We start from the raw sequence: 23160 nt of genomic DNA on the forward strand, positions 1-23160 counted from the left end.
AGATGAATTAGGACACCGGGGGTCTCGTGTTTCATACTTAGTGTTTTTATGCATGAGGGTTTAGCCTCAGGGACACGGGGCAGCTGCTGCTGGCTGCTCGCTCTGGCCACTTCCTCATCTGTGTGGTTATTGTTTACAGTCGTCTACGATATCTGCACGGAAGTGCGCCACCTTGTCGCCATGATCTCATTGTAGCTAGTGCCCTCTGTTGGCCCCTCCGATTCAAAATGTGTTCCGGGTTGTCAAAATGCACATCCACAACTCAAAGGTCATGCATACAAGGTTATGCATGTTATGCAAGGTCATGCATAAATGCATCCTGAGCATTAACAAAAAAAAGTTTAAGCATTTTCTTTTTAAAATTGTTGTAACTCCACTAACTATACCATTGTAAATGAGGCTCATTCCTCAATGGTTTCTAGATATTTAGTGTAGAGCAAAATTGGAGAGGCCATAATATAGACCCCTGGGGGACTCATAGTGCATAGGGTTTAAGTGGTTAATCTCTCCATTCAGCACTAATGCTGTTCCGTAGTCTTTTCTGTCCGTTTCACTTTGTTGTTTGGCTTTATTTAGGCAATTCAAAGGAAGGCAACTTATGACATATACATTGATACTGTATACGAAATATACAGATTACATTTTTACAATCTAACATGACACAGTAAAACCGACATTTATGTGAGTTGTCATCTTGTTTTTTCTGTCTCTTTGGTCCCCAGACCACAGTAGCAATCGTGTACATGGCTCTGATAGACGTCAAACCTTTCTTATGTAATATTCAATGGAAAGCTGTCCCAATAAGCACGTGCACTGTCACAATAAGCACGTGCGCTGTTTTCTAGGTCACTTGGATCCACTTTAAAGCCCTGTTTTGTGATACACGGCCTCTGCTGATAAACAATGGGAATTACGCTGTTGTGATTGAAAACAAGCCACCTCTCCCCCTCCGCTTCACATGTACCCAGTAAAAAGCCTGAGTGTTCATTTAACCCATTCAATCCGGGAACGCATCTGTGTCACTTTAGATTTCTTTGGCTATTAAAAAATAGCAAATATACTGTACAAGCTCATAGCGCGGCACAGAGTGCTATTTTTGAATATATATCTATGCAAATCTTTGAATGGGGGGGATTAGTATGGGAGGGGGTGAGCAGTGAGGGAGGTGTTAAGATCGTTCAAGAGAACTGGAAACGGCTCTCTCGTCACTTTCTCCACTCCCTGGTCTAGTTGACGACGAGGACCAGACCTCTCTCCTGTAAGCCGTTCCATTGTCAATCATTGTATAATTCTACAAAGCTCTGTGCGTGCTGTGTGCGTGCGTCCCCAAAGTGCGTCCCCAAAATCTCTTCTGCCCGGTTCTCCTCAGTGGCTGGAGCAATTGATCTGCATTTGTACATAGCCATTGACCATTACCATGTGCACGGAACAGCGAAGCCCGTTTTTCGCTTTCCCCAAATGTCAGCTGTTTATTAGCGTTTTTGTGTTCGCTGGCTCCATGGGTTGCCAAATCATGTGTGTGAAACAAGCGCCGGTGTTGCCACATCTGTAAAACAAGCGGACCATCCTTGAAACAAGCGGACCATGACGCACTTTGGGTGCTCATATCCCCTGACGGGTATGGTCTAGTAATAATACCTCAGATCTGTATAGTGCTTTTCACGGCACAGAACTGTGTGTAAAAACATGGGTAGGTGGGCGTTAACTGGGGAAACCAAGTCTGAAGAGGCAGTTTTAATTGGCGGTTTAAAGCTTTGGGAGCTTTAGCGTGGTTATTGAAAGTGCTCCACAGTGAGGGGAGGTTATCACTAGGACATGTTGTGACAAGTGGTAGTGGCAAGTGGCAATACATTGTGGACTATGATGTGAAAAATAATGATGGAAATATGACATTTCTGTTCATCCATCTGTTTGTAAACAAATTAATATATTAATAATAATTATATCTGCTATTTCTGAATAGCCAAAGAAATCTTAAAATGACACAGATGCGTTCCCGGATTGAATGGGTTAAGTGTTGGAATGTTTCAGTGAGACCTGCATCGGTCTGTGTGCTGCATGTTTACCGTGGGGCTCAGTCACTACAGTGAGTTTGTGAAGACTAGCCCCTGTAGTTGAATAGGCGCTATTAAGTTAGCAAATGGCCTAAGAGGAAATAGCTTCAGGTCAGAAGTTTAGTTTGCCGTAGGGGCAGAGTATGAATAGGTGTGTGTGTGTGTGTGTGTGTGTGTGTGTGTGTGTGTGTGTGTGTGTGTGTGTGTGTGTGTGTGTGTGTGTGTGTGTGTGTGTGTGTGTGTGTGTGTGTGTGTGTGTGTGTGTGTGGCAGAGTTCCCATCGGTTTATGTTGTAGACAGGATTTGTGAAAAGGCAATCATTGAGTTTAGAAAAACATATTCATGTAAGACAGCTTGAAGCAAGAACACTTAAACACAGTTAAGTGTTTTTGTCTGATTTCAGTAAAGTTACGAATCATGTTAGATATGATGACCACCCTCTACAGGTCATGCTAGGCCTTCAAAGCCAAATGTTATTTATCACATCCCTGAGTTTCACTTGTACTAATTAATGACTATAATGATATGCCCAAAATAGAGATACCAGGTTGAAGTGGTTAACCACTTGAACCCCAGCATCCAAATCCTGAGGGGAACATTATTAGGAAGAAAATAGCCAATCTATAAGTTCACAACGCGTCGCAACACAACATTGCGAACTTGTAGATCGGCTATTTTTGGCAAAGAGAATTGGTGTTGGCGGAAAAAAGTGGTCCAACAGAGCCAAATCAGGTCCAGTTTACTAAGTTTAGTGGGCTAAATATCGGCCAGCCAGATGTGTCGGTCAGGCTCTAGTCTAATGCAAAGACACCAGGGCACGCTGGGTGTGAGAGTGGGGGGGCTCGGAACAACAACATCCACACAGATGATCGCCTCACACATTCATTCACACAAGACAGAGTGTTCCTCACACTCTCCGTAGAGAGCCTTAGCGTGTCCTGGCATGTGATGACAACAACAACTCACAAGTGTTTTGGACCCAGATGTTCGTTCCTGGGCTGATGAGACTAATTAACCATCATCTTGTTTGTGTGCAGACACGCGGATGGGTCTGTTTGTACCATAGACCGTAGAAATGAATGGACAGAGTGACGCCATTGGTTTCTACAGACCGTAAATGAGGCCTATATTTTTCAGCGATTTCAAATCTGCCGTCTTTTTATATCTGGTACGAAATGCTAACAGAAATTAATGCTTTTGGCTGCAACCGCAGCGAGGGCGGGTCTTCACTCGGTAGAACCAGTAGAAACCCTGGAAACATACCCTACTTTATCATTAATTAAAAAATTAATGGGTCCATAATTTACTGAACGCATATCATGATGATTTAAAAAATACTTTAAACTAGCGATTGAAAACATAAAGTGTTTATGAAAAGGTTTACTACGGTAATAAAGTGAAGTGTAAAGTTCGCCCAAAACCTCATTGACTCGTATTGAGATTATATAATGTATTGCTACCGGAGAAGGTGAAATAGCGACATCTTTTGGGCCATTAATAGGAACAGCAGACTGAACGAGAACCCGGAAGTGAGCTTCAATTCCAGCGAAGCGGGTTTGCCCCTTGATTTGTGCACCTCTATTATGTATACAGTAAACAATATGTTATATCTGTGTTTACATGTGACAAAAAATAGCATTGTGTTCCTATGTTGGAATAAAAGACAAGGAAATACATGTCAGACAGTAATTAATCTTTTATAATATAAAAAAAAAGAAAAATTGCCTTGTGAGAAGAGAGAGTATACTGTATAATTCCTAATTTATACTACGGTATGTGCTGTGATGCCGAAAATAGCAGATTTACAAGGCCTCTGATGCGTTGTGAGCTTGTAGATCTGCAATTTCCGGTGTACAACCGAGTATAAATCAGGCTTAAGCCCCTCATATTAATATTTTCTCCCCCCCCTCTTCAGTTCTGGAGAAGAGTGAGTTCAAGGACGAGTCTCAGTTCTTCCGGTTCTACGCTGATGAAGAGACGGAGGGAACCGGCGCTAAGAGCAAACAGCACCAACGCACCGACTTCAAGCTCATAGAGAACATCCTGGCTAAATATGTAGTGGTAAGTAGCGATGGACAGTAACTAAGCTCATTTACTTGAGTACTTAAGTACATTTATTTTAAATAGAAATCTTGGAACCCAAACTTACTTAAATATATTATGAATTAGAAAAAGTGCTCCTCGGAGCACAGGTCTCCACCAGGTCAGGTACGTTATTGGCCTCCTGGTGGCGCTATAATAGGCCAATGTGAAAAGGGTGGCATTTGTTCTAGGCCTTTCACGCAATCGGACACTGCATGCATGATTTGAGGCATTTTGTTCCAAAAACGTGTTTTGCTAAATTAGACCTGCTGGTGGCGCTATAACAGGCCAATGTGAACACGCACGCACGCGCGCGCGCGCGCACACACACACACACACACACACACACACACACACACACACACACACACACACACACACACACACACACACACACACACACACACACACACACACACACACACACACACACACACACACACACACACACACAGTCTGTTGGAGTTTTGCCTAAAGGAAATTGAAACCCACCTCTGTCTTGTTCCATCTGTGAAAATGAAGTTTAATATCTGGTTTGGGTATCTAGTCAACCTACAATGCTCTCATTGTAGGTTGATAAAGTCATGCTGTTGCAGTACTTTCCTCAAATTTCCGCATTCTCATTTATTGATCTCTGTGTGTCATCACAGCCTGCAGTAAGTGTGAAAAACACACACAGCTAAATAACTTAATAACAATAGAAGTGCAAAAATGCAGTGGTGTAGTGACTAAGAACATTTACTCTTTAGAATTCCCGAATTGTGCTTGTAACAGAGTATTTTTCTACATTGCAGTATTGATACTTTTACTTAAGCAAAACATTTGAATACTTTTTCCACCACTGCAAAAATGGAATAAAGACAAAGCAGAACATATTTTAAAGCAAAAGAAAAAAATAATAATATGGTCCAAACTCCCTTGTGGGGATATACCGTATATTTGCACATACAGTGACACACACACACACACATATATATATATATATATATATATATATATATATATGTAATAAATAATATGTAATAATATATGTAATAAATAAATAGCTGGTGGAAAAGAGAAGTAAACGAACACTGATAAATACATCACAAATACAGTACATACATCAGAAAATCGTGAACTTATGAGGAAGAGAATCAAACTGATGGTGGAGGTTGAATGAACTCAAGTCAAATAGCCAGTTTGTCAAGAGAGAGACCAAGGACAAGGAAACAAATACATTTTCCAAAAGTTTCCCCTCTCTCTCTTTGTATCTTGTTCCATTTGTGAACATCAAGTTGAATATCTAGTTTTGGATAGACAATGGTCTAATTGTACTGTACAGTACTCAAGTACTGTACTTGAGTACACTTTTTAGGTATTTTTACTTTACTGGAGTATATCATTTTGACCAAGATGTCTGTGCCCAATTTTTTACGGGCCCTTGCCTGCTTTTGGGTGCCGACCCACTGGTTGAGAAACAGTGCCGTAGAGCAAGGGTCTTCAATGTTTTTTTGTTTCGTTTTTGTTTGTTTTTTGGTGACGTTTTTCATCCCGCCGGGGAACTTGTTTTCAGCTTCACCCAGCTGAGTGCTGCCCACAGAGGAGCGCGGAGGAGGAAGCAGTTCAAATCAAATCAAACTTTATCTATAGATTACATTTACATACAACCAAAGATTGCCCAAAGTGCTGCACAGAAAGAAACAAATATATCTTTTTTTTTTTACATAAGTCAGCCTCCTGGTGGCGCTATAAAAGGCAAATGTGAAAAATGCAGGGCAGATGTTTTTCCTTGGCCTCTCGGGAGTGTGCGTGCAAGTTTCTGGCAGATCGGTGCAGTTTTATTTAAAAAACGCAAATCGGCCTGTTATAGCGCCACCATGAGGCTGATTTAAAAAAATTCAAGTGGCCTAGTAGGAATGTGTATTTTAGGCATTGTGTTCAAAACGGAGCAATCCTGCAAACTTTGGGAGACAATCTTAGCCAATCAGGATGGAATATGAAAAGTCTGAAATGAGCCGTTTCTTTTAATGACTATAGAGATACTGTGTATCGATTTGCGGGATTTCTGGCCAAAATCTGTAGGAGTACTGTCCAAAAATGTGTTTTGCACAAATCAGCCTCCTGGTGGCGCTATAAAAGGCCTATGTGAAAAATTTGGAGCAGAGGTTCTGCTCTGGCATCCAGGGAGTGTGTGTGCACAGTTTCGCTGTGATCAAGCCACCGGTGCCAGAGATTAGCTGTCCACAAAATGACAGAATGACACGCGAACGGATGGACGGACGGACGGACACACACACACACACACACACGGACGGACGGACGGACGGACGGACAGGGGGTAAAACATATTCTCTCGCCATGCCTTTCGGCCTGGCGGAGACAATGAATCACTTAAGCCCTATTTCAAATATAGTCAGAATAGGCGATCTATGAGCTTGTAGCTCGCCTATTTTCACAATTGTTGGAAATTATGAAAATGTATGAGAATTTCTGAACATTTCTGAAAATATACTCCGTAATTTTTACTTTTGAATACTTTAGGATTTACTTGAGTATATACTTTGTCCACCACTGGTGGTAAGTAGGAGTGCAACGGTTAATCCGACTAATCAATTATTTAAAAAACATATTGATAATTTAATAAAACTAGACCATACCCGGTCGACGCATCCGTGGGGGGATATGCGCACATGATCTGGCAACCCGGGAGGCAGTTCGTCCCATAGCTGGGCAGCCCCGTAACCATGGCGACAGTGTTTTACACAAAAACGCTAATAAGAAGCTGAGATTTGATGAAATCGAAAAACGGGCTTCACAGTTAAGTTCAGATGGTAATGGTGAATGGCTGTGTGCGAAATCAGAGCAATTGCTCCAGCCAGTGAGGAGAACCGGGTAGCTTCACCTACTCACTCACTCACTCACCACTACAGACGGACAGAGGTTACTAGAATTATAGTAGGATAATAGATTAATAATCAATCCCTATTTTGGGAATGTCTGTATAGGCAAGACGTTTCCAGAAAGTAATTAAAATAATGTCAAAAATAGTGAAAATTGTTATTCCTCTCACGCAGCAATGCAAGGCTGTGAATGAGTCCCACTGTGGTGTGTCTCTGTGTGTGTAGATTCATCCTGAGGAGGAAGACTACGGCTTTGAGATTGAGGAGAAGAACAAGGCCATCGTGGTGAAGTCTGTCACCAGGGGCTCACACGCTGAGGTATGGTCAATATTATGCACACACGCGCACACACAGAGACATGCACACACACACACAGCGACATTCTGTCCTATCCATTATTCCCAGTAGGTCAGGGCTGTCACTCCTGTTCTCACCAGCTTAGAGGACCATTAGACATGCTGACTCACATCACTCTGAGTTTACACACACACACACACACACACACACACACACACACACACAGAATCAGAATCAGAATCAGAACACACACACACACACACACACACACACACACACACACACACACACACACACACACACACACACACACACACACACACACACACACACACACACACACACACACACACACACACACACACACACACACACACTTGTGAATGGAAATGTTTCCTCATAAGTGACTAGAATTGTAAAATGCCCCACTTGGACCCTAACATCCCTATTCTGGTGGGAACATTCGCTGAAAATAGCACATCTACCACCAGCTCAGTTTGTGAGCTTGTGAGCTTGTATGGGCAAATGACATCATCAACTTGCGATGGGCATTGCCCTTCTTGAGTAAAAGATGAACTGTTCCTAATATAGATAGAATATTTAAGGTGTATTTTAGTTATAGAGGGCAATTATAATGTATAAGACATATTTGGCTTATTAGCCAGGGATCCTTTTAAGGATCCCAAGTAAGCAGCCTGGATCAACCCTGTTTCAGCCTAATGAATGATTACTGGGGCGTAAAATAAGTACCTCTATGTACCTCTATGTGCTAATTGGCTAACCAAGGCTAACGGTGTTAGCATTTTACGACCCTTGATCAAATCATCTTTTATGGCCATGCAGTCGTCTGACAACAGACACGGAAAGATATGTCAATGATAACATCTGTACTTTGTTATTGAGACACAAAATACATGATCACAGACACAATCTTGGCTTGTTAACATTGCTGCCAATGAAAAAGAAAAATCGGTAGCACTTTAAACGAACGTCCTGGTAACAAGCATTAATTAACAGTTAATAAACAACTTATTAACTACTTATTAACAGTTAATAAACAACTTATAAGGTAGTTATTAACTTTATAATATGTTTATAACCGTTTATAAAGAATTTAACATGCTATTAACAAACATCAATTAACAGTTAATAAACAGCTTATTATCTACTTATTAACAGTTAATAAACAACTTATAAGGTAGTTATTAACTTTATTATGTATTTATAAACGTTTATAAAGAATTTAACGTGCTATTAACAAACATTAATTAACAGTTAATAAACAACTATTTAAGTACTTATTAACAGTTAATAAACTACTTATAAGGTAGTTATTAACTTTATTATGTGTTTATTAACGTTTATAAAGAATCTAACGTGCTATTAACAAACATTAATTAACAACATATAGACAACTTATTAAATACTTATTAACAGTTAATAAACAACTTGTAAGGAAGTTATTAACCTTTATTATGTGTTTATAAACGTTTATAAAGCACTGAACGTCCTTAACAAATAATAGACAACTTGTGAAATACTTATTAACTGTTAATAAGCAGCTTATGAGATCGTTATTAACTTTATTCTGTGTCTATAAACGTTTATAAAGACTTATAAATACTATTAACACGACACGTATTGACAATAAATTAACAACTTATAATATGTTAATTAAATGTTAATAAGGCATTAATGAGTTGTTTATTAACTGTTAATTAATGTTAGTTACCAGGACGTTCGTTTAAAGTGGGAACAGTGTCTTATAAACATTAACAAATCCTTACTTACGTATTTATTAACATTTAAGAAGTGTCTTATAAGTTGTTTATTAACTGTTAATTAATGTTAGTTACCAGGACGTTCGTTTAAAGTGGGAACAGTGTCTTATAAACATTAACAAATCCTTACTTACGTATTTATTAACATTTAAGAAGTGTCTTATAAGTTGTTTATTAACTGTTAATTAATGTTAGTTACCAGGACGTTCGTTTAAAGTGGGAACAGTGTCTTATAAACATTAACAAATCCTTACTTACGTATTTATTAACATTTAAGAAGTGTCTTATAAGTTGTTTATTAACTGTTAATTAATGTTAGTTACCAGGACGTTTGTTTAAAGTGGGAACAGTGTCTTATAAACATTAACAAATCCTTAATTACGTATTTATTAACATTTAAGAAGTGTCTTATAAGTTGTTTATTAACTGTTAATTAATGTTAGTTACCAGGACGTTCGTTTAAAGTGGGAACAGTGTCTTATAAACATTAACAAATCCTTACTTAAGTACTTATTAACATTTAAGAAGTGTCTCATAAACATCAACAAATCGTTAATAATGCATTTATTAACACTTTTTGCAGCTACCTGGTCTAAAGTGGGAACAGTGTGGTAAACATTATCCAATCCTTAGTTACATATTTATTAACATTTAAACAGTGTCTTATAAACATCAACAAATCGTTAATACTGCATTAATTAACACTTTTTGCAGCTTTCTGGTCTAAAGTGGGAACAGTCTCTTATAAACATTAACAAATCCTTATTTACATATTTATTAAGATTTAAACAGTGTATTATAAACATCAACAAATCGTTAATAATGCATTTATGAACACTTTGTGCATCTACCTGGTCTAAAGTGGGAACAGTGTCTTATAAACACTAACACATCCTTTGTTAAAGGGCAAGACCACTTTGGTAGAGGTCTGGGTTGTGTAGTTACCTCGACATGATGTAACTCTAAAGGTGGACAAGAAATAAAAAAGAATTGCTCCATTGATTAGAAATGTATCATTCAAAATATGCTCCTCATTGACTTACATTGTGCAGTAAAACAGCTCTCAAAGTCTCTCTTTTAGCATGTAAACGAACGTAAACAAAGTTGATTCAGACTATATAGAACATCATCAAACCCAGTACTGTTTGTTTTTTTGATAAAAATGTTAACTTCCTGTTGATTTTGCTATTTTTATTGGAAAGAAAACCCGGACTGGATCGGCGGATCCGGATCCGAATCTTCAAATAGTAAAATCTTCAGGAAGTTGACATTTTTATTAAAAAAATAAACAGTACTGGGTTTGGTGATGTTCTATATTCTCTGAATCAGCTATGTTTGTGTTCGTTTACGGGCTAAAAGAGTGACTTTGAGAGCCGTTTCAGTGTACAATGTAAATCAATGAGGAGCATATTTTGAATTATCAATTTCTAATTAATGGAGCAATTATTTTTCATTTCTTGTCCACCTTTGGAGTTACATCATGGCAAGGAAACTACACAACCCAAACCTCTACCAAAGTGGTCTTGCCCTTTAAGTATTTATAAACAATTAACCAGTGTCTTACAAACATTAACAAATTCTTAACCATGCATTTCTTAACAAATAGGCATTTTGCGTCTAGAAATATATGTTTCAGGCCCAGCTGTTCCGTTTGATTGGCTTTTGTCTCCAAGCGTGTACCTTTACGCTACGCCAGGCTCTTTCGATGTGCTGTGTTTGAGCACCTGTTCTACAAACCACCTCGAATGGTTGACAGTTTGGTGATTGTAGCCCAACTCAGGACAATGTACGATATGGACGCCATTCATCGCTCATGATGATAGAACGTGTCCTCACATGGTGCAAAATCAAAGGGAGACAGTCTTTTCGACCTCTTCTTTCCACAAGCCGCAGCACTGGCTTGGCTCTCTGGTTGTGCTGCACACCAACCATGCTGAACACCCATTTATTTCTCTTGCATTCTGTTGTGATGACACAAACAAATAAAGAAAAAGAAAAGAATGAACATCTCCGGTCATTTACAACTTCAAGACAAACATTCTTCATAAGTAAAATAAAGACAGAACACAAGATGATGTATTAAAGCTAAAACACAACTCATGACGGAAAAATGTTGTTAGGTCAAGTTCCAATCTTTGACTTTTGAAAAGAGTGAATGGAGCCAGCCCCCAGTACCATTAGGCTTCTATAGAAAATACTTTTGAACACGTACTCTATCGATTGTTTTACAAATTCAAATACTCTTTAATCTTCGGATATAACCTTATTATCCATAATTAATGTTGGGCTTTACTTTTCCAACCACATGGGTTAGGGTTCTGCCTAATTTATATTGGTCTGCATGCAAAGCTCACAACACACTGCAGTAGAGGGATGCGTTAAGAAGGTCTTAGAGCCACAATTCTCAATGTGTGACGCTAGCGACCATCCTTTAGACTAGAGCATGGGTCTTCAATAGGGGGTCCAGGTTCTCTAGGGGTCCTCATAGTTACAATTGGGGGGCCCCAAAGTTTATGTGTGCAAGGAACTTAATTAACCAGTTGAACCCACGCATCATTATCTTATTATATGTAACACAATGTTCTAATTTGAACATTATCAGAAAATAGCCGATCTACAAGCTCACAAGAGAGCGAGCAATCAGAGCAAGACCCCACATTCTTCAGTGCAGTCAGTGTACAGTCAGGGGAATGGAGAGGAGATGAATTTGTAGCAATAGTAGAAATATTAGGCCTTAATTGTCCAATGTCCAAGCGTGTTATAATGATGTGTTCTTTACATTACTTATTATATTTTATTTAATATAGACAATCCAATGTCCAAGCGTGTTCCAATTATCTGTATTTTACATTACTTAAAACCATTATAATTGTATTTCATATATAATAATAGACAATTTAACATCTAATGTCCCCTCTTCCATGGTGGCCAATTTTCCTGTGACCTTTATATAAAGTACAGTGTGTGTGTGTGTGTGTGTGTGTGTGTGTGTGTGTGTGTGTGTGTGTGTGTGTGTGTATATGTATATCTATATATACACACATACATATAGACATAGACACACACACACACACACACACACACACACACACACACACACACACACACACACACACACACACACACACACAGTCTGCATGATGTGTGTATGTACATATACACACTAACTGCATGCAATGAGTCCAATGCTTTATTTTGATTTCATGGCACTGGTTAATTTTCTGTAGATTTCTTTAGCACTTAGCATAAGGCACTTTCAGTTTAATTTTGGAAATGTTAAACCACAAGGTGGCTAAGTCGTATTACTGATAAATATGGGGGAAAATAAAAGCCTTCCTCTGAATGTGTTAATACCTTTGTGCATGTTTGCTTGATTTTTGAGAAAGAAAAAGAGATGCATCATAAGTAATTAATAATGAAGAATTAACATAACACAGTGTCAAATTAGCTAGATTAAAGGAAAAGTAAATAAAAATAATAATAATAAATCCACAAATTTAGCTCAGGATTCAGGATTCCATCACAATGTCCACCTGACAAATGCAGCCGATGTAAACATATTATTAGCTTAGCTTAGCTTCTAAGTTAAGTTAGCCTAGAAGCTAACTTATGTCCCACCAACACACAAGTAGCTTGCATGGACATGTGAGTGTTAAGTCACAACGGTATTTCAACTATATTCAGAAGTTGTACATGTAGATAATAATAATAATAATAATAGTTACCTCCGTTGCTTTTTCTCCTTAGTGGAATTCAAATATGGGACCGTTGTAAAGACCGGATGCGTGTTGCCAGATTCTATGAGAGAAATAAGCAACCAGGTCTAGGAAAACGAGCCCAAAAGAAGCGACTAAGCCCAAAAGAAGCACTTTAAACCTACTGTATACATCGGTTGTTTGAAAAAAGCAGATCTACAAGCTCACAACACGTTGCAACATCAGTGACGCGTTGTGAGCTTGTAGATCTGCTAATTTCCAATAAAATGTTGGAGTCTAACTTATAATAAAAAAAAACCTGGATACATTGAATGCAGTACTCGGTCACGTGTTAAGAGACGGCCAATGAGAGCACAGCTGTGGTTGTATTGTTTTGTCACGCTGGGAAAGACCTGGGATGTAGAACCGGAAACGGTCGAATTTGACGAAAGTACCGCCCAAGGAAATGACGTTGATCCTTTACAAATCTGTTAGCATTCTCCGTGAATGAAACGAGTGTTGTGATTGGTCAAAAAAATATCGTTTCCGGGGGAAACGCGTACGACGGAAACCCTATCCACTCAGCACTTTCTAGAGCTCCGTTCCATCAGCAACGATAGGACATCCGGTTTTTGAGCTGGCAACAATAAGGTTTCCGCTTGCCTTCAAAATAAGATCCTCGCATTTAATGTTTTATGAAAGACATACATGCATTTCGAAAAAGACATTTATACAGAGGTGAAAAGTAACTAAGTACATGTAATCAATTACTGTACTATGCATTTTGAAAAATACATTTCTACAGTGGTGGAAAACTAAGTATACTACTCCACTACATTTCAGAGGCAGATATTATAGGCTACTTTTACTCCACTACAATTATTTGAAAACTTTAGTTAGTTGTTACTTTGTATATTTTTGATTATTATTACAAGACCACTTCAGCCCTATTTAAACTTTGGCAATTTGAAAATAGCCGATCTACAAGCAAAATATTTTTTATATTTAATTAGATTTTGATACCAGTACTTTTACTCAATTACATTTAGAATTAGAGTCTTTCTACATTGCCAATTTGAAAATAGCTGATCTACAAGCAAAATATTTGTATATTTACTTAGATTTTGATACCAGTACTTTTACTCAATTACAATTAGAATTCAGGACTTTTGCTTGTACAGAGTCTTTCTACATTGCAGTATTGATACTTTTACTTAAGTAAAACATTTGAGTACTTTTTCCACCACTGCATTGATGGTGATGTATTTAATAGAGTTAGCCTACGCCCTAACAGGTCGTTATTGAAATTGGCCTTTGATCCACATTCAATGGGCACTTAGCACATTTTCCATACAACCATGTTTAACCACTGTGATTAGACTGTAAACAGGTTTCAGATTTGAATTGGAATGCCAAAGATGGTAATCCCCTTTCTATAGATAATAATATTAGATTGCTTATAACGTTATAGTAGGTTTATAACGTTAATCTCACATATTTAACAATACAATACTGTGTGTGTGTGTGTGTGTGTGTGTGTGTGTGTGTGTGTGTGTGTGTGTGGGGGGAGAGAGAGAGAGAGAGGAATGTAAATATGACAGTAAAAAAATGTGGACAATATTTAATGAAGCTGTGGGTAGGGATAAAATGGGCAAAGTGCCTTCATTTATAGAGGAGGAGGGTACGTTTATCACTAGACCAGTTGATATAGCAAATTACTTTAATAACCTTTTCACTAATAAAGTAAGCACAATTCCAGATCAGATGCTACCAGTTAGTGGCAGACTTTCTGATTCAATTATTTAAAAAAAACAAGATCATGAAGGACAAGGTCTGTAATTTTGAATTCAAGAGAATAGGAATAGAAGAGGTGTGTGTGTGTGTGTGTGTGTGTGTGTGTGTGTGTGTGTGTGTGTGTGTGTGTGTGTGTGTGTGTGTGTGTGTGTGTGCGTGTGTGTGTGTGTACACACACACACGCACACACACACACACACACACACACACACACACACACACACACACACACACACACACACACACACACACACACACACACACACATATGGACGTGCATATTACATGTAAATCATGTGACATTGCAAAGACGACCTACTGAATGGAATGGAATGTCTTTGTCTCCACTGATTAACGAGCCATAATCAAATCCAGAATACATAATAAAGTTAATAACTACCTTATAAGTTGTTTATTAACTGTTAATAAGTAGTTAATAAGTTGTTTATTAACTGTTAATTAATGTTTGTTAATAGCACGTTAAATTCTTTATAAACAGTTATAAACAAATTATAAAGTTAATAACTACCTTATAAGTAGTTTATTAACTGTTAATAAGTACTTAAATAGTTGTTTATTAACTGTTAATTCATGTTTGTTAATAGCACGTTAAATTCTTCATAAACGGTTATAAATACATAATAAAGTTAATAACTACCTTATAAGTTTTTTATTAACTGTTAATAGGTAGATAATAAGTTGTTTATTAACTGTTAATTAATGTTTGTTAATAGCACGTTAAATTCTTTATAAACGGTTATAAACATATAATAAAGTTAATAACTACCTTATCATTCGTTTATTAACTGTTAATAAGTAGCTAATAAGTTGTTTATTAACTGTTAATTAATGTTTGTTAATAGCACGTTAAATTATTTGTAAACGGTTATAAACATATAATAACGTTAATAACTACCTTATAAGTTGTTTATTAACTGTTAATAAGTAGTTAATAAGTTGTTTATTAACTGTTAATTAATGCTTGTTACCAGGACGTTCGTTTAAAGTGCTACCGAAAAATCTATAACTTGCTTAGAGAAAGTGGAAGAACATTATCCATGTTTATGAAAAAGGTGTGTTGACAACAGTGTAAAAAAAAAAAGAAACTGATTAATACATGTACCTCTGTTGTTATTATTATTACACTGGAATCCGTGATCCCTTGAGGGGCCTTGCACCCTCGCTTTCCCTCCTTTTTAAAAAAAAGAAGCCATTTCACAATGGGGTGGGGGGGGGGGGGGGGGGGCAGCAGCCAAAGGCTATGGCTATTTGGAGGTCCTTGGCATGGAAAAGATTGGGAAGCCCTGGGTTCACAATTCAACCCTGTTGGCTACTCTCCCATACGGTCTTGTCTTGTTCATTATGGTTATTTTATTTTCCTTTCCTTTTTTTTCCTTTTCCTTTTAAACTCTATATTCTTTCTTATATACGTGGAACTAATTCTCTCAAACCTTTCTGCAGTTTAGCTGTAATTCTTCAACTTGTAATTCTTTATTTCTGCCCCCTCCAGCATTCCAGCACGGTAGCCCCTCATTCACACTCTCCCTCTTTTGCACCCAGAACTCCATTCTCGCTCTCTCTCACTCTCTCCCCTCGCAATGACACGCCCACTCTCTGTGTTTCCCAGCACCAGTGCTGTAAAGTAACTAAGTACATTTACTCTAGTACTGTACTTGTTCAGGTATTTTTACTTTACTTGAGTATGTCCATTTTTCAATACTTTATACTCCCACCCCACTACATCTCAGAGGCAAAGCTGCAACACGTTGTGAGCCTGTAGATCAGCTATTTTCAAATGAGTACAAATGTACAGTACTTTGGTTCTGTAAGTATATTTTGGAGCCAATTCTTTTGTGCTTTTACTCAAATCAAATCTGAATACAGCACTTTAACTCCTAACATAGTGCTTTATATTGTGGTATTGCTACTTTTACTTAAGTAAAACATCTGAGTACTTCTTCCACCACAGACCCCACTCTCTGTGTTGGGACTTGGGAGACCACCCCTGTGTGCCAACTCAGTGAATGTGCCCCATTCCCACGGAGGCCATGACAACAGGACAGAGACAGCTAGAGAGAGGAATAGAAAGTCCTCTAGCCACTAGATTCTGAAAATGTTCATGTCAAGGAACCCCCAAATCTTATAATACAATTGGCATGCACGGTCCCAAAAAAGGGTCTGTACCAAAAAAAGGGTTTGTCCCAAAAAAAAAACTGTGCATGTTAGGTTTCGCTTTTGCTTTGCATGTTGCAGTTAGGTTTCGCTTTCGGTTTCCATGCTGCAGTTAGGTTTCGCTTTCGGTTTGTGCTTTGCCAAATCATGTGCGAGAAACAAGCACCGGTGTTGCAATGAACATCTACACGCTCCACTGTCTCTGTCTCCGATGTGCGGGCCAGGCTACTAGACGGGAGGGCCGCGTAGCGGCCCGACCTTCTAGTTGATATACATTTGGCCACGAACCCCCATCTGAAATTATTGTTGTTCCAGGGACCCCCATGATTGAAGATTTGTGTTAAAAAAAATTATGTATTCAAACTTTTGAATACCTTTGACTACCCTTGGTGGTCCCCCGTAAAATTACTTACTATAGCTTACTTTTGGGGACAACACCACGTGTACACCATGGGATACATCTTTTAAACTTTTCTGCGGATACAATAGCATCTAAATCAATTTAACCACTTTAACCCTATTTTATAGTTAGGCTTTTCGAAAATAGCCGATTCACAAGCCCATGTGTGCTATTTTCGACAAAGATAAATACATCTTGACACATTTTTAACACACACATCTTCTCCTATGGGTTCTTTACAAAAGGGGGTCCTTGACGTGAAAAAGTTTGAGACTGCTACTGTATACTATTACACCGTTATTTTCTTTTTAATTTCATTTTGTTGTGGTTACAACCAGCAACAGCTTGAGAGTGTGACTCCATGTCTCTGTCTGGGAAGAGAACCTTCTTATGTGTGTGTGCGTGTGTGTGTGTCTCCAGATGGCTGGTCTGCAGGTGGGCAGGAAGATCTACACCATCAACGAGGACCTGCTGTTTCTCAGGCCTTTCGCCGAGGTGGAAACCATGATCAACCAGTGCTTCTGCATCCGACGCTCTCTCCGTCTACTGGTGGCCACCAAGGGCAAAGAGTGAGACACTTCTCTATATGACTTTTAGGATCTTTTGGGGGGGTTTTCCCCTCACTTTGGCGTAAATGGGATTCACATACTGCAGTTATTCAAGTGTGATCTTTCGGAATAATGTTATTTCTATGTGTAACGCCCGGGATTTGAACCCCAGTCTCCCGCGTTGGAAGGGACACTTAGGGCCCTATCTTGGGCGCCGCCTTACCCCTTATCCGTAAACTTATTATCCTTTTTTTTTTGCTATTTTAAAAAAACATTTTAAAACATTTCAATTAGCCGACCTACATCGACACGTTGTGAGCTGGTAGATTGGCTATTTGAACTCTTTAAAAATGATTTTCAAAATGGTAAAAAATGGCAAAAAAGTTTAGGGGTAAGGCGGCGCCCAAGATAGGGCCCACAAGGCCAAACATCTTAGCCACTAATCTAAAGGTGGCTGAATGCAGAGGGTGATCACCGAAAATGGTAGCATGCGACCCCCCCTTCAGAGGGAATCCCTCCTTAGCTGGGGGAGATATTAGGCTATTTGGTCTTCTGGCAGAGGCCCTGAGCCACTCTGCTACACATGAATGAATGAAATAATATAATGTTATGTTATCTAAACCAGGATTGTGAAGATCCCTGACAACCCAGATGGCCTGTCCTTCAGACTGTCTGGTGACTGCCCTCCTCATGTCCATGCAGTCAGGAAAGGTTGGTGTCACTTTGTCAACCACACTTTGTCCCACTAGAGCCAAACCGATATAATGGCCATTATTTGACATTGTCATGGCATACCCATATATTGGCAGATACTGATGACTTCAGCGATCTCCATATATTGGCATAAAAGGGACAAGGACTGACAGAAACAGAGATCTTGGCGTAAACAAATCAGTCAGCTTCATATAGGGCATAAAAGGGGGTATGCCCATATGGGCATTTACTGATGACATCAGTGATCTCCATATATGGGAATTAAATGGACAAGGACTGACAGATGCTCAGATCTATATGGGCACAAAAGGGGGCATGCCCATACATGAAAACAAATGACTATGACCCTATGACTATGACATATTGGTCAGATTGGCGGTGCGACGTAGGTGTGAGGGCCGCATAGTGGCCCGAGCCTCTACTATATATGTATTTTGTGATTAAGTTAAACGTTCTCAAATATAAACTTGAATCCAATCAAAATCTTTCACATTTCATGTGACAAAATATGATTTGAAATATTTGGAATATATTTATGTATTTTTTAAACGATACATACAAATCGTTTAAGGGGGTCCCTGGCACAAAAAAGAAATCCGATCGGTGTCCGCGGACAAATACATACATCAATTTGGGGGTGCTTGACATGAAAAGGTTTGAGAACCACTGCACGAAGAGATCTGAAACAATAAGATGTTTGAAACATCTGGTACAAACGGAAACGAAAGCACAAAGATGAGGAGAAAGTTGAAGAATCAGACACCTGCTACACTGTAAAATCCTGAGTGTTCATTTAGCTCTGTGGGTGTACAAAGGGATCCACTTTGGTTCTGTGCACGCACTGAGGATTTGACGGTGTGCCGTCTGTTTCATTGTGAAACCCATGCTGGGCTTTTAACTGCCACCTGTCAGCCACCTGGTCCGGGGTCATAGTTCAACCCTGTAATACACCAAACGCCCTTTTCAACACGTGCACATTTACTTGCACGCACGTGCAGTCGCACGCACGCACACACACACACACACACACACACACACACACACACACACACACACACACACACACACACACACACACACACACACACACACACACACACACACACACACACACTTATTATTTACACAACCTGGCTTCTCTTCTTGCAGTCGTCCAACCAGATGTTCATGGAAAGACTTACAGTAAAAAACAATTCAATTGTGTAATCCTGCTGGAACACACACACACACACACACACACACACACACACACACACACACACACACACACACACCCTTCCTTAAGTGAGGTGAGGAGGGGAATGTGACTGTGGTTTGAGGTCATGACCTCTCTGCTGTCCTTCACTTTCTCACACCGTCTGTCTCATCTTTCATGACTGGATGTCCACGTGTCAATAATACGTACTAACTGATCACTGAGGCGTGTCAGCAGTCGCGTAACGAGGCAACAGTAGGCCCCGACGCGAGGTGGTCACAGCGGGCCCTCATGAACGCGCATGCACGCGTGCGCAGCGCTCGGACGAAAATTTTGCGGTTATTAGTGGTTTCTGATACTTGTTTCGCGGGTTTGTGATGGATTTCGGGTACATAAACAACGGTTTTGTAACAACTACTTAACAATTACAATGTTAAGGGTCCACCCAGGTTTATTTTTTAATTCATAATTCTTTTTTTTTAATATATATATTTTTTATTTTTTTTCCTGGGTGGGGATGGGCCCCTAACGTCATGGGCCCCAACGCAACCGCGTTGTCTGCGTGACGGTAGTGACGCCCCTGCGTGTCAGTAATACATACTGTACTAACTCAGGGGTCTTCAACAGGGGGTCCGGGACCCCCAGGGGGTCATCAGAGTTACTACATTGGGGTCTCCAAATCTTTGTGTGATTGGAACCCTTTTTCTTTTACATTAACCACTTGAACCCTAGAATCCCTATTCTGAGGCAGACCAAGTACAGAGTGAAGTTTAAGTTTACTAAGTATTGACTGTTTAAGTGGTTAAATGTCAGAGAAATAACATGAATCCAACATATTGCTGATGATAGTGCCGTCAAACAAGTTATCTATGAAATCTATGAAAAAGTTTAATCTGCAACACTATTGTATATGGATTGTACAATGGAAACAAGCTACTGCTTTATTGTGTATAGTCCACGTTGGTGTTTTATTTATGAATGACACTGTTGTGACTTTTTTTTAACTGCCAATAAAGTATCCTATCTACCTATCTATGTAGTGGGGGGTCCCTGCTTCATCTCTCTCAGCTAGGGGGTCCTTGGGCTGAAAAACGTTGAAGACCCCTAGTACTCCACCATGGTGCATCCGGCTTAGTCGAGCGTCTATACGGACAGAATTGGTCCGTGTTCGGGAGAGGGAAGCCTGGCTAGGGAGGGAGCTCACAACCCATCGCGCTGCGATGGGTTGTGAGCTTGTAGATCGGCTATTTTTGGCTAATGTTCCCCCTAGAATATGCTGCTTGGTTTCAATAAAGTGACCTTTCACCCCTGCAGTTCCACTCTATATTGTTGTGGTTGTTCATGCAGGTGGGGAGGCGGCGGCCGCTGGCCTCCAACCAGGCCAGATCGTCCAGAAGATCAACGGAAACAACCTGAACCATAGCAGCTACCAGGAGGCTCTGGAGCACTTTACTGCACAACACACACACCAGTTACCACCACCGTGGGACCCTACGGTACGCACGCACGCACGCGCGCGCGCAAGTTCAGACCTGTAAGGGTCAAAGTATAAATGGATTAAGTCAAAATGTGACGCGTTGTTGTGAGCTTTTAGATGGCCTATTTTTGAATAACACAAAGAATAAAATGGGGCTTACATTTTAAAACTGTTCCCTGGACCGACAGATCTGGTCAATAGAAAATGCCATTGATCAGATCTGTAGGTGGTGCACTTGAGTGCATAAGATAAAATAAAAATAAAAATATCGCTCTCTTGGTGGATACATTTTATTTTCTGGCCAAAAAGTGGTGTTCTGAGAGGCTTCCCAATGCAAAGAATAGGCTTTCAACATCATAAAATTGTTTCTGTTGTAGTGAAATGATTTTCTTTATTTCTACTACAGATTAGACATCGCACATTATAGTCTACAGGAAATACACAGTTCCTGGCAGAGCATTAGAGAGAACTTGCTAATGCTATGGACCAGAGCTGAGGGTCCCCGGACCCCACTTTGAGAAGCAGTGCTTTAAAGTAAACCCATTCTTCTATTACAATCCACTACAAGACCTTTACTGACTAATTACGTCAGGCAGCCAGCCAGTCCTGGCATGATTGAAGTTCATTGGTTATTGTGTGAGCATTGTATGGATATAGAGCGGCCATCTGGGACCCGGAAGGTTGCTGGTACAGTCCCAAGCTCCTCCTGGCTTCCTGTCCAGTGTTGGGCCGTATTAAGTAATATATTACTGAAATAATATTACTTTCCCCAGTAATGATAGTGTAAGGCAGTTGTTCTCAAACTTTTGTATTTATTTCAAGGACGTCCATAACTCACCCGTAAGGGTCCATTTGTACTGTATACTCAAGTTACAGACCCTTAAGTGTCCATTTGGAATCCCCCCTAAGGAACCCTGAGGGTCCCCGGACCTCATTTTGAGAACCACTGGTGCAAGGGATTACAATTGCCAAAACATTATACACTATACTTATATTACAATTACTAATCCAATTACGGTAACTCTTTTTGACAATAAAGTGGATTCAGTAGTAATGAGTACCTGGCTAAACGGGTTGTATTGTATCACATTTTTGGAAGGGGGGCACAAGTATTATATTAATATAATGAGTAAACTAACTAATTACTTTTGATATCAAGTAATAAGTAAAGGAATGTTGTAATGGACTAGTAAGTAAAGAGTAACACTTCCTTCAGAACGTACCATGCTTTTGATGCTGTGTGTGTGTTTGTGTGTCTCAGTGTCAGTGGGTGTACCATCTATTTGAGGATGTGGAGGAACTACAGCAAGGAAGAGGAGGTGCAGATGAGGAGGAGGGGTGCCACTTTAGGCCCTTCTCAGAAGAGGACAACAGTCCCAATGGAACAGGTGACACACACACACACACACACACACACACACACACACACACACACACACACACACACACACACACACACACACACACACACACACACACACACACACACACACACACACGCTCATCTCCTCCACAAATGAATAGAGCTCCACCAACATATCGGACATTATTTGACTTATTTTTTATTACATTGATTTGCAGACCCTGTGTCACTTTTAACATGGCATTGTCATTATAGACATTTTGAATAGGGCTTAAGTTGCTTAAATAACATTCAGTTTGTTTATTTTTGTAATCTATCAAAAGTTATTTTTGTTTATTTATTTGCTTATAAATAGACACTTAATTCAAATGGAATGTTTTTTCCAAATACTGTAGATTAGCACATGATCGCTCATCAGTGATGCATGGTCATGAGGATCACTTCAGGCCTCTGCATTTTATGGACACAAAGAAGAAGAGAATCAGATTTTTTTAATTGTCACATCACAGGTTAGAGGTGTAAAATTAGTTTTTGTGCAACCTCCATCGTTTTGATTGTTTCCGGAAAAGAGAAATGAGAGAGAGAAGAGGGGGGGGGTAGATACAACAACGTATCTACATATTTACACATAGCTTATCTATCCAAACATTTATGTACATGAGATTTCGAAATAAGGTGCATGAGCATAGCAGCTGGTGTCTGTTCC

At 39.4% G+C, this 23160-nt stretch overlaps 1 protein-coding gene across 1 annotated transcript in view; it reads left to right on the forward strand.

Moving 5' to 3' along the window:
* Positions 1-23160, forward strand: part of prex1 (phosphatidylinositol-3,4,5-trisphosphate-dependent Rac exchange factor 1) — a 112950-nt gene that overhangs the window by 59071 nt on the left and 30719 nt on the right. The window contains exons 16-21 of the mRNA XM_084070293.1: positions 3970-4115; positions 7244-7336; positions 17578-17726; positions 18331-18416; positions 20962-21110; positions 22353-22479. Coding sequence (XP_083926419.1) covers positions 3970-4115; positions 7244-7336; positions 17578-17726; positions 18331-18416; positions 20962-21110; positions 22353-22479 — 750 coding nt within the window. The remainder of the gene's footprint in view (positions 1-3969; positions 4116-7243; positions 7337-17577; positions 17727-18330; positions 18417-20961; positions 21111-22352; positions 22480-23160) is intronic.

The sequence above is a fragment of the Gymnoscopelus microlampas genome (assembly GCF_963454915.1).
Source record: "Gymnoscopelus microlampas genome assembly, chromosome: 10".
NCBI lineage: Eukaryota > Metazoa > Chordata > Actinopteri > Myctophiformes > Myctophidae > Gymnoscopelus > Gymnoscopelus microlampas.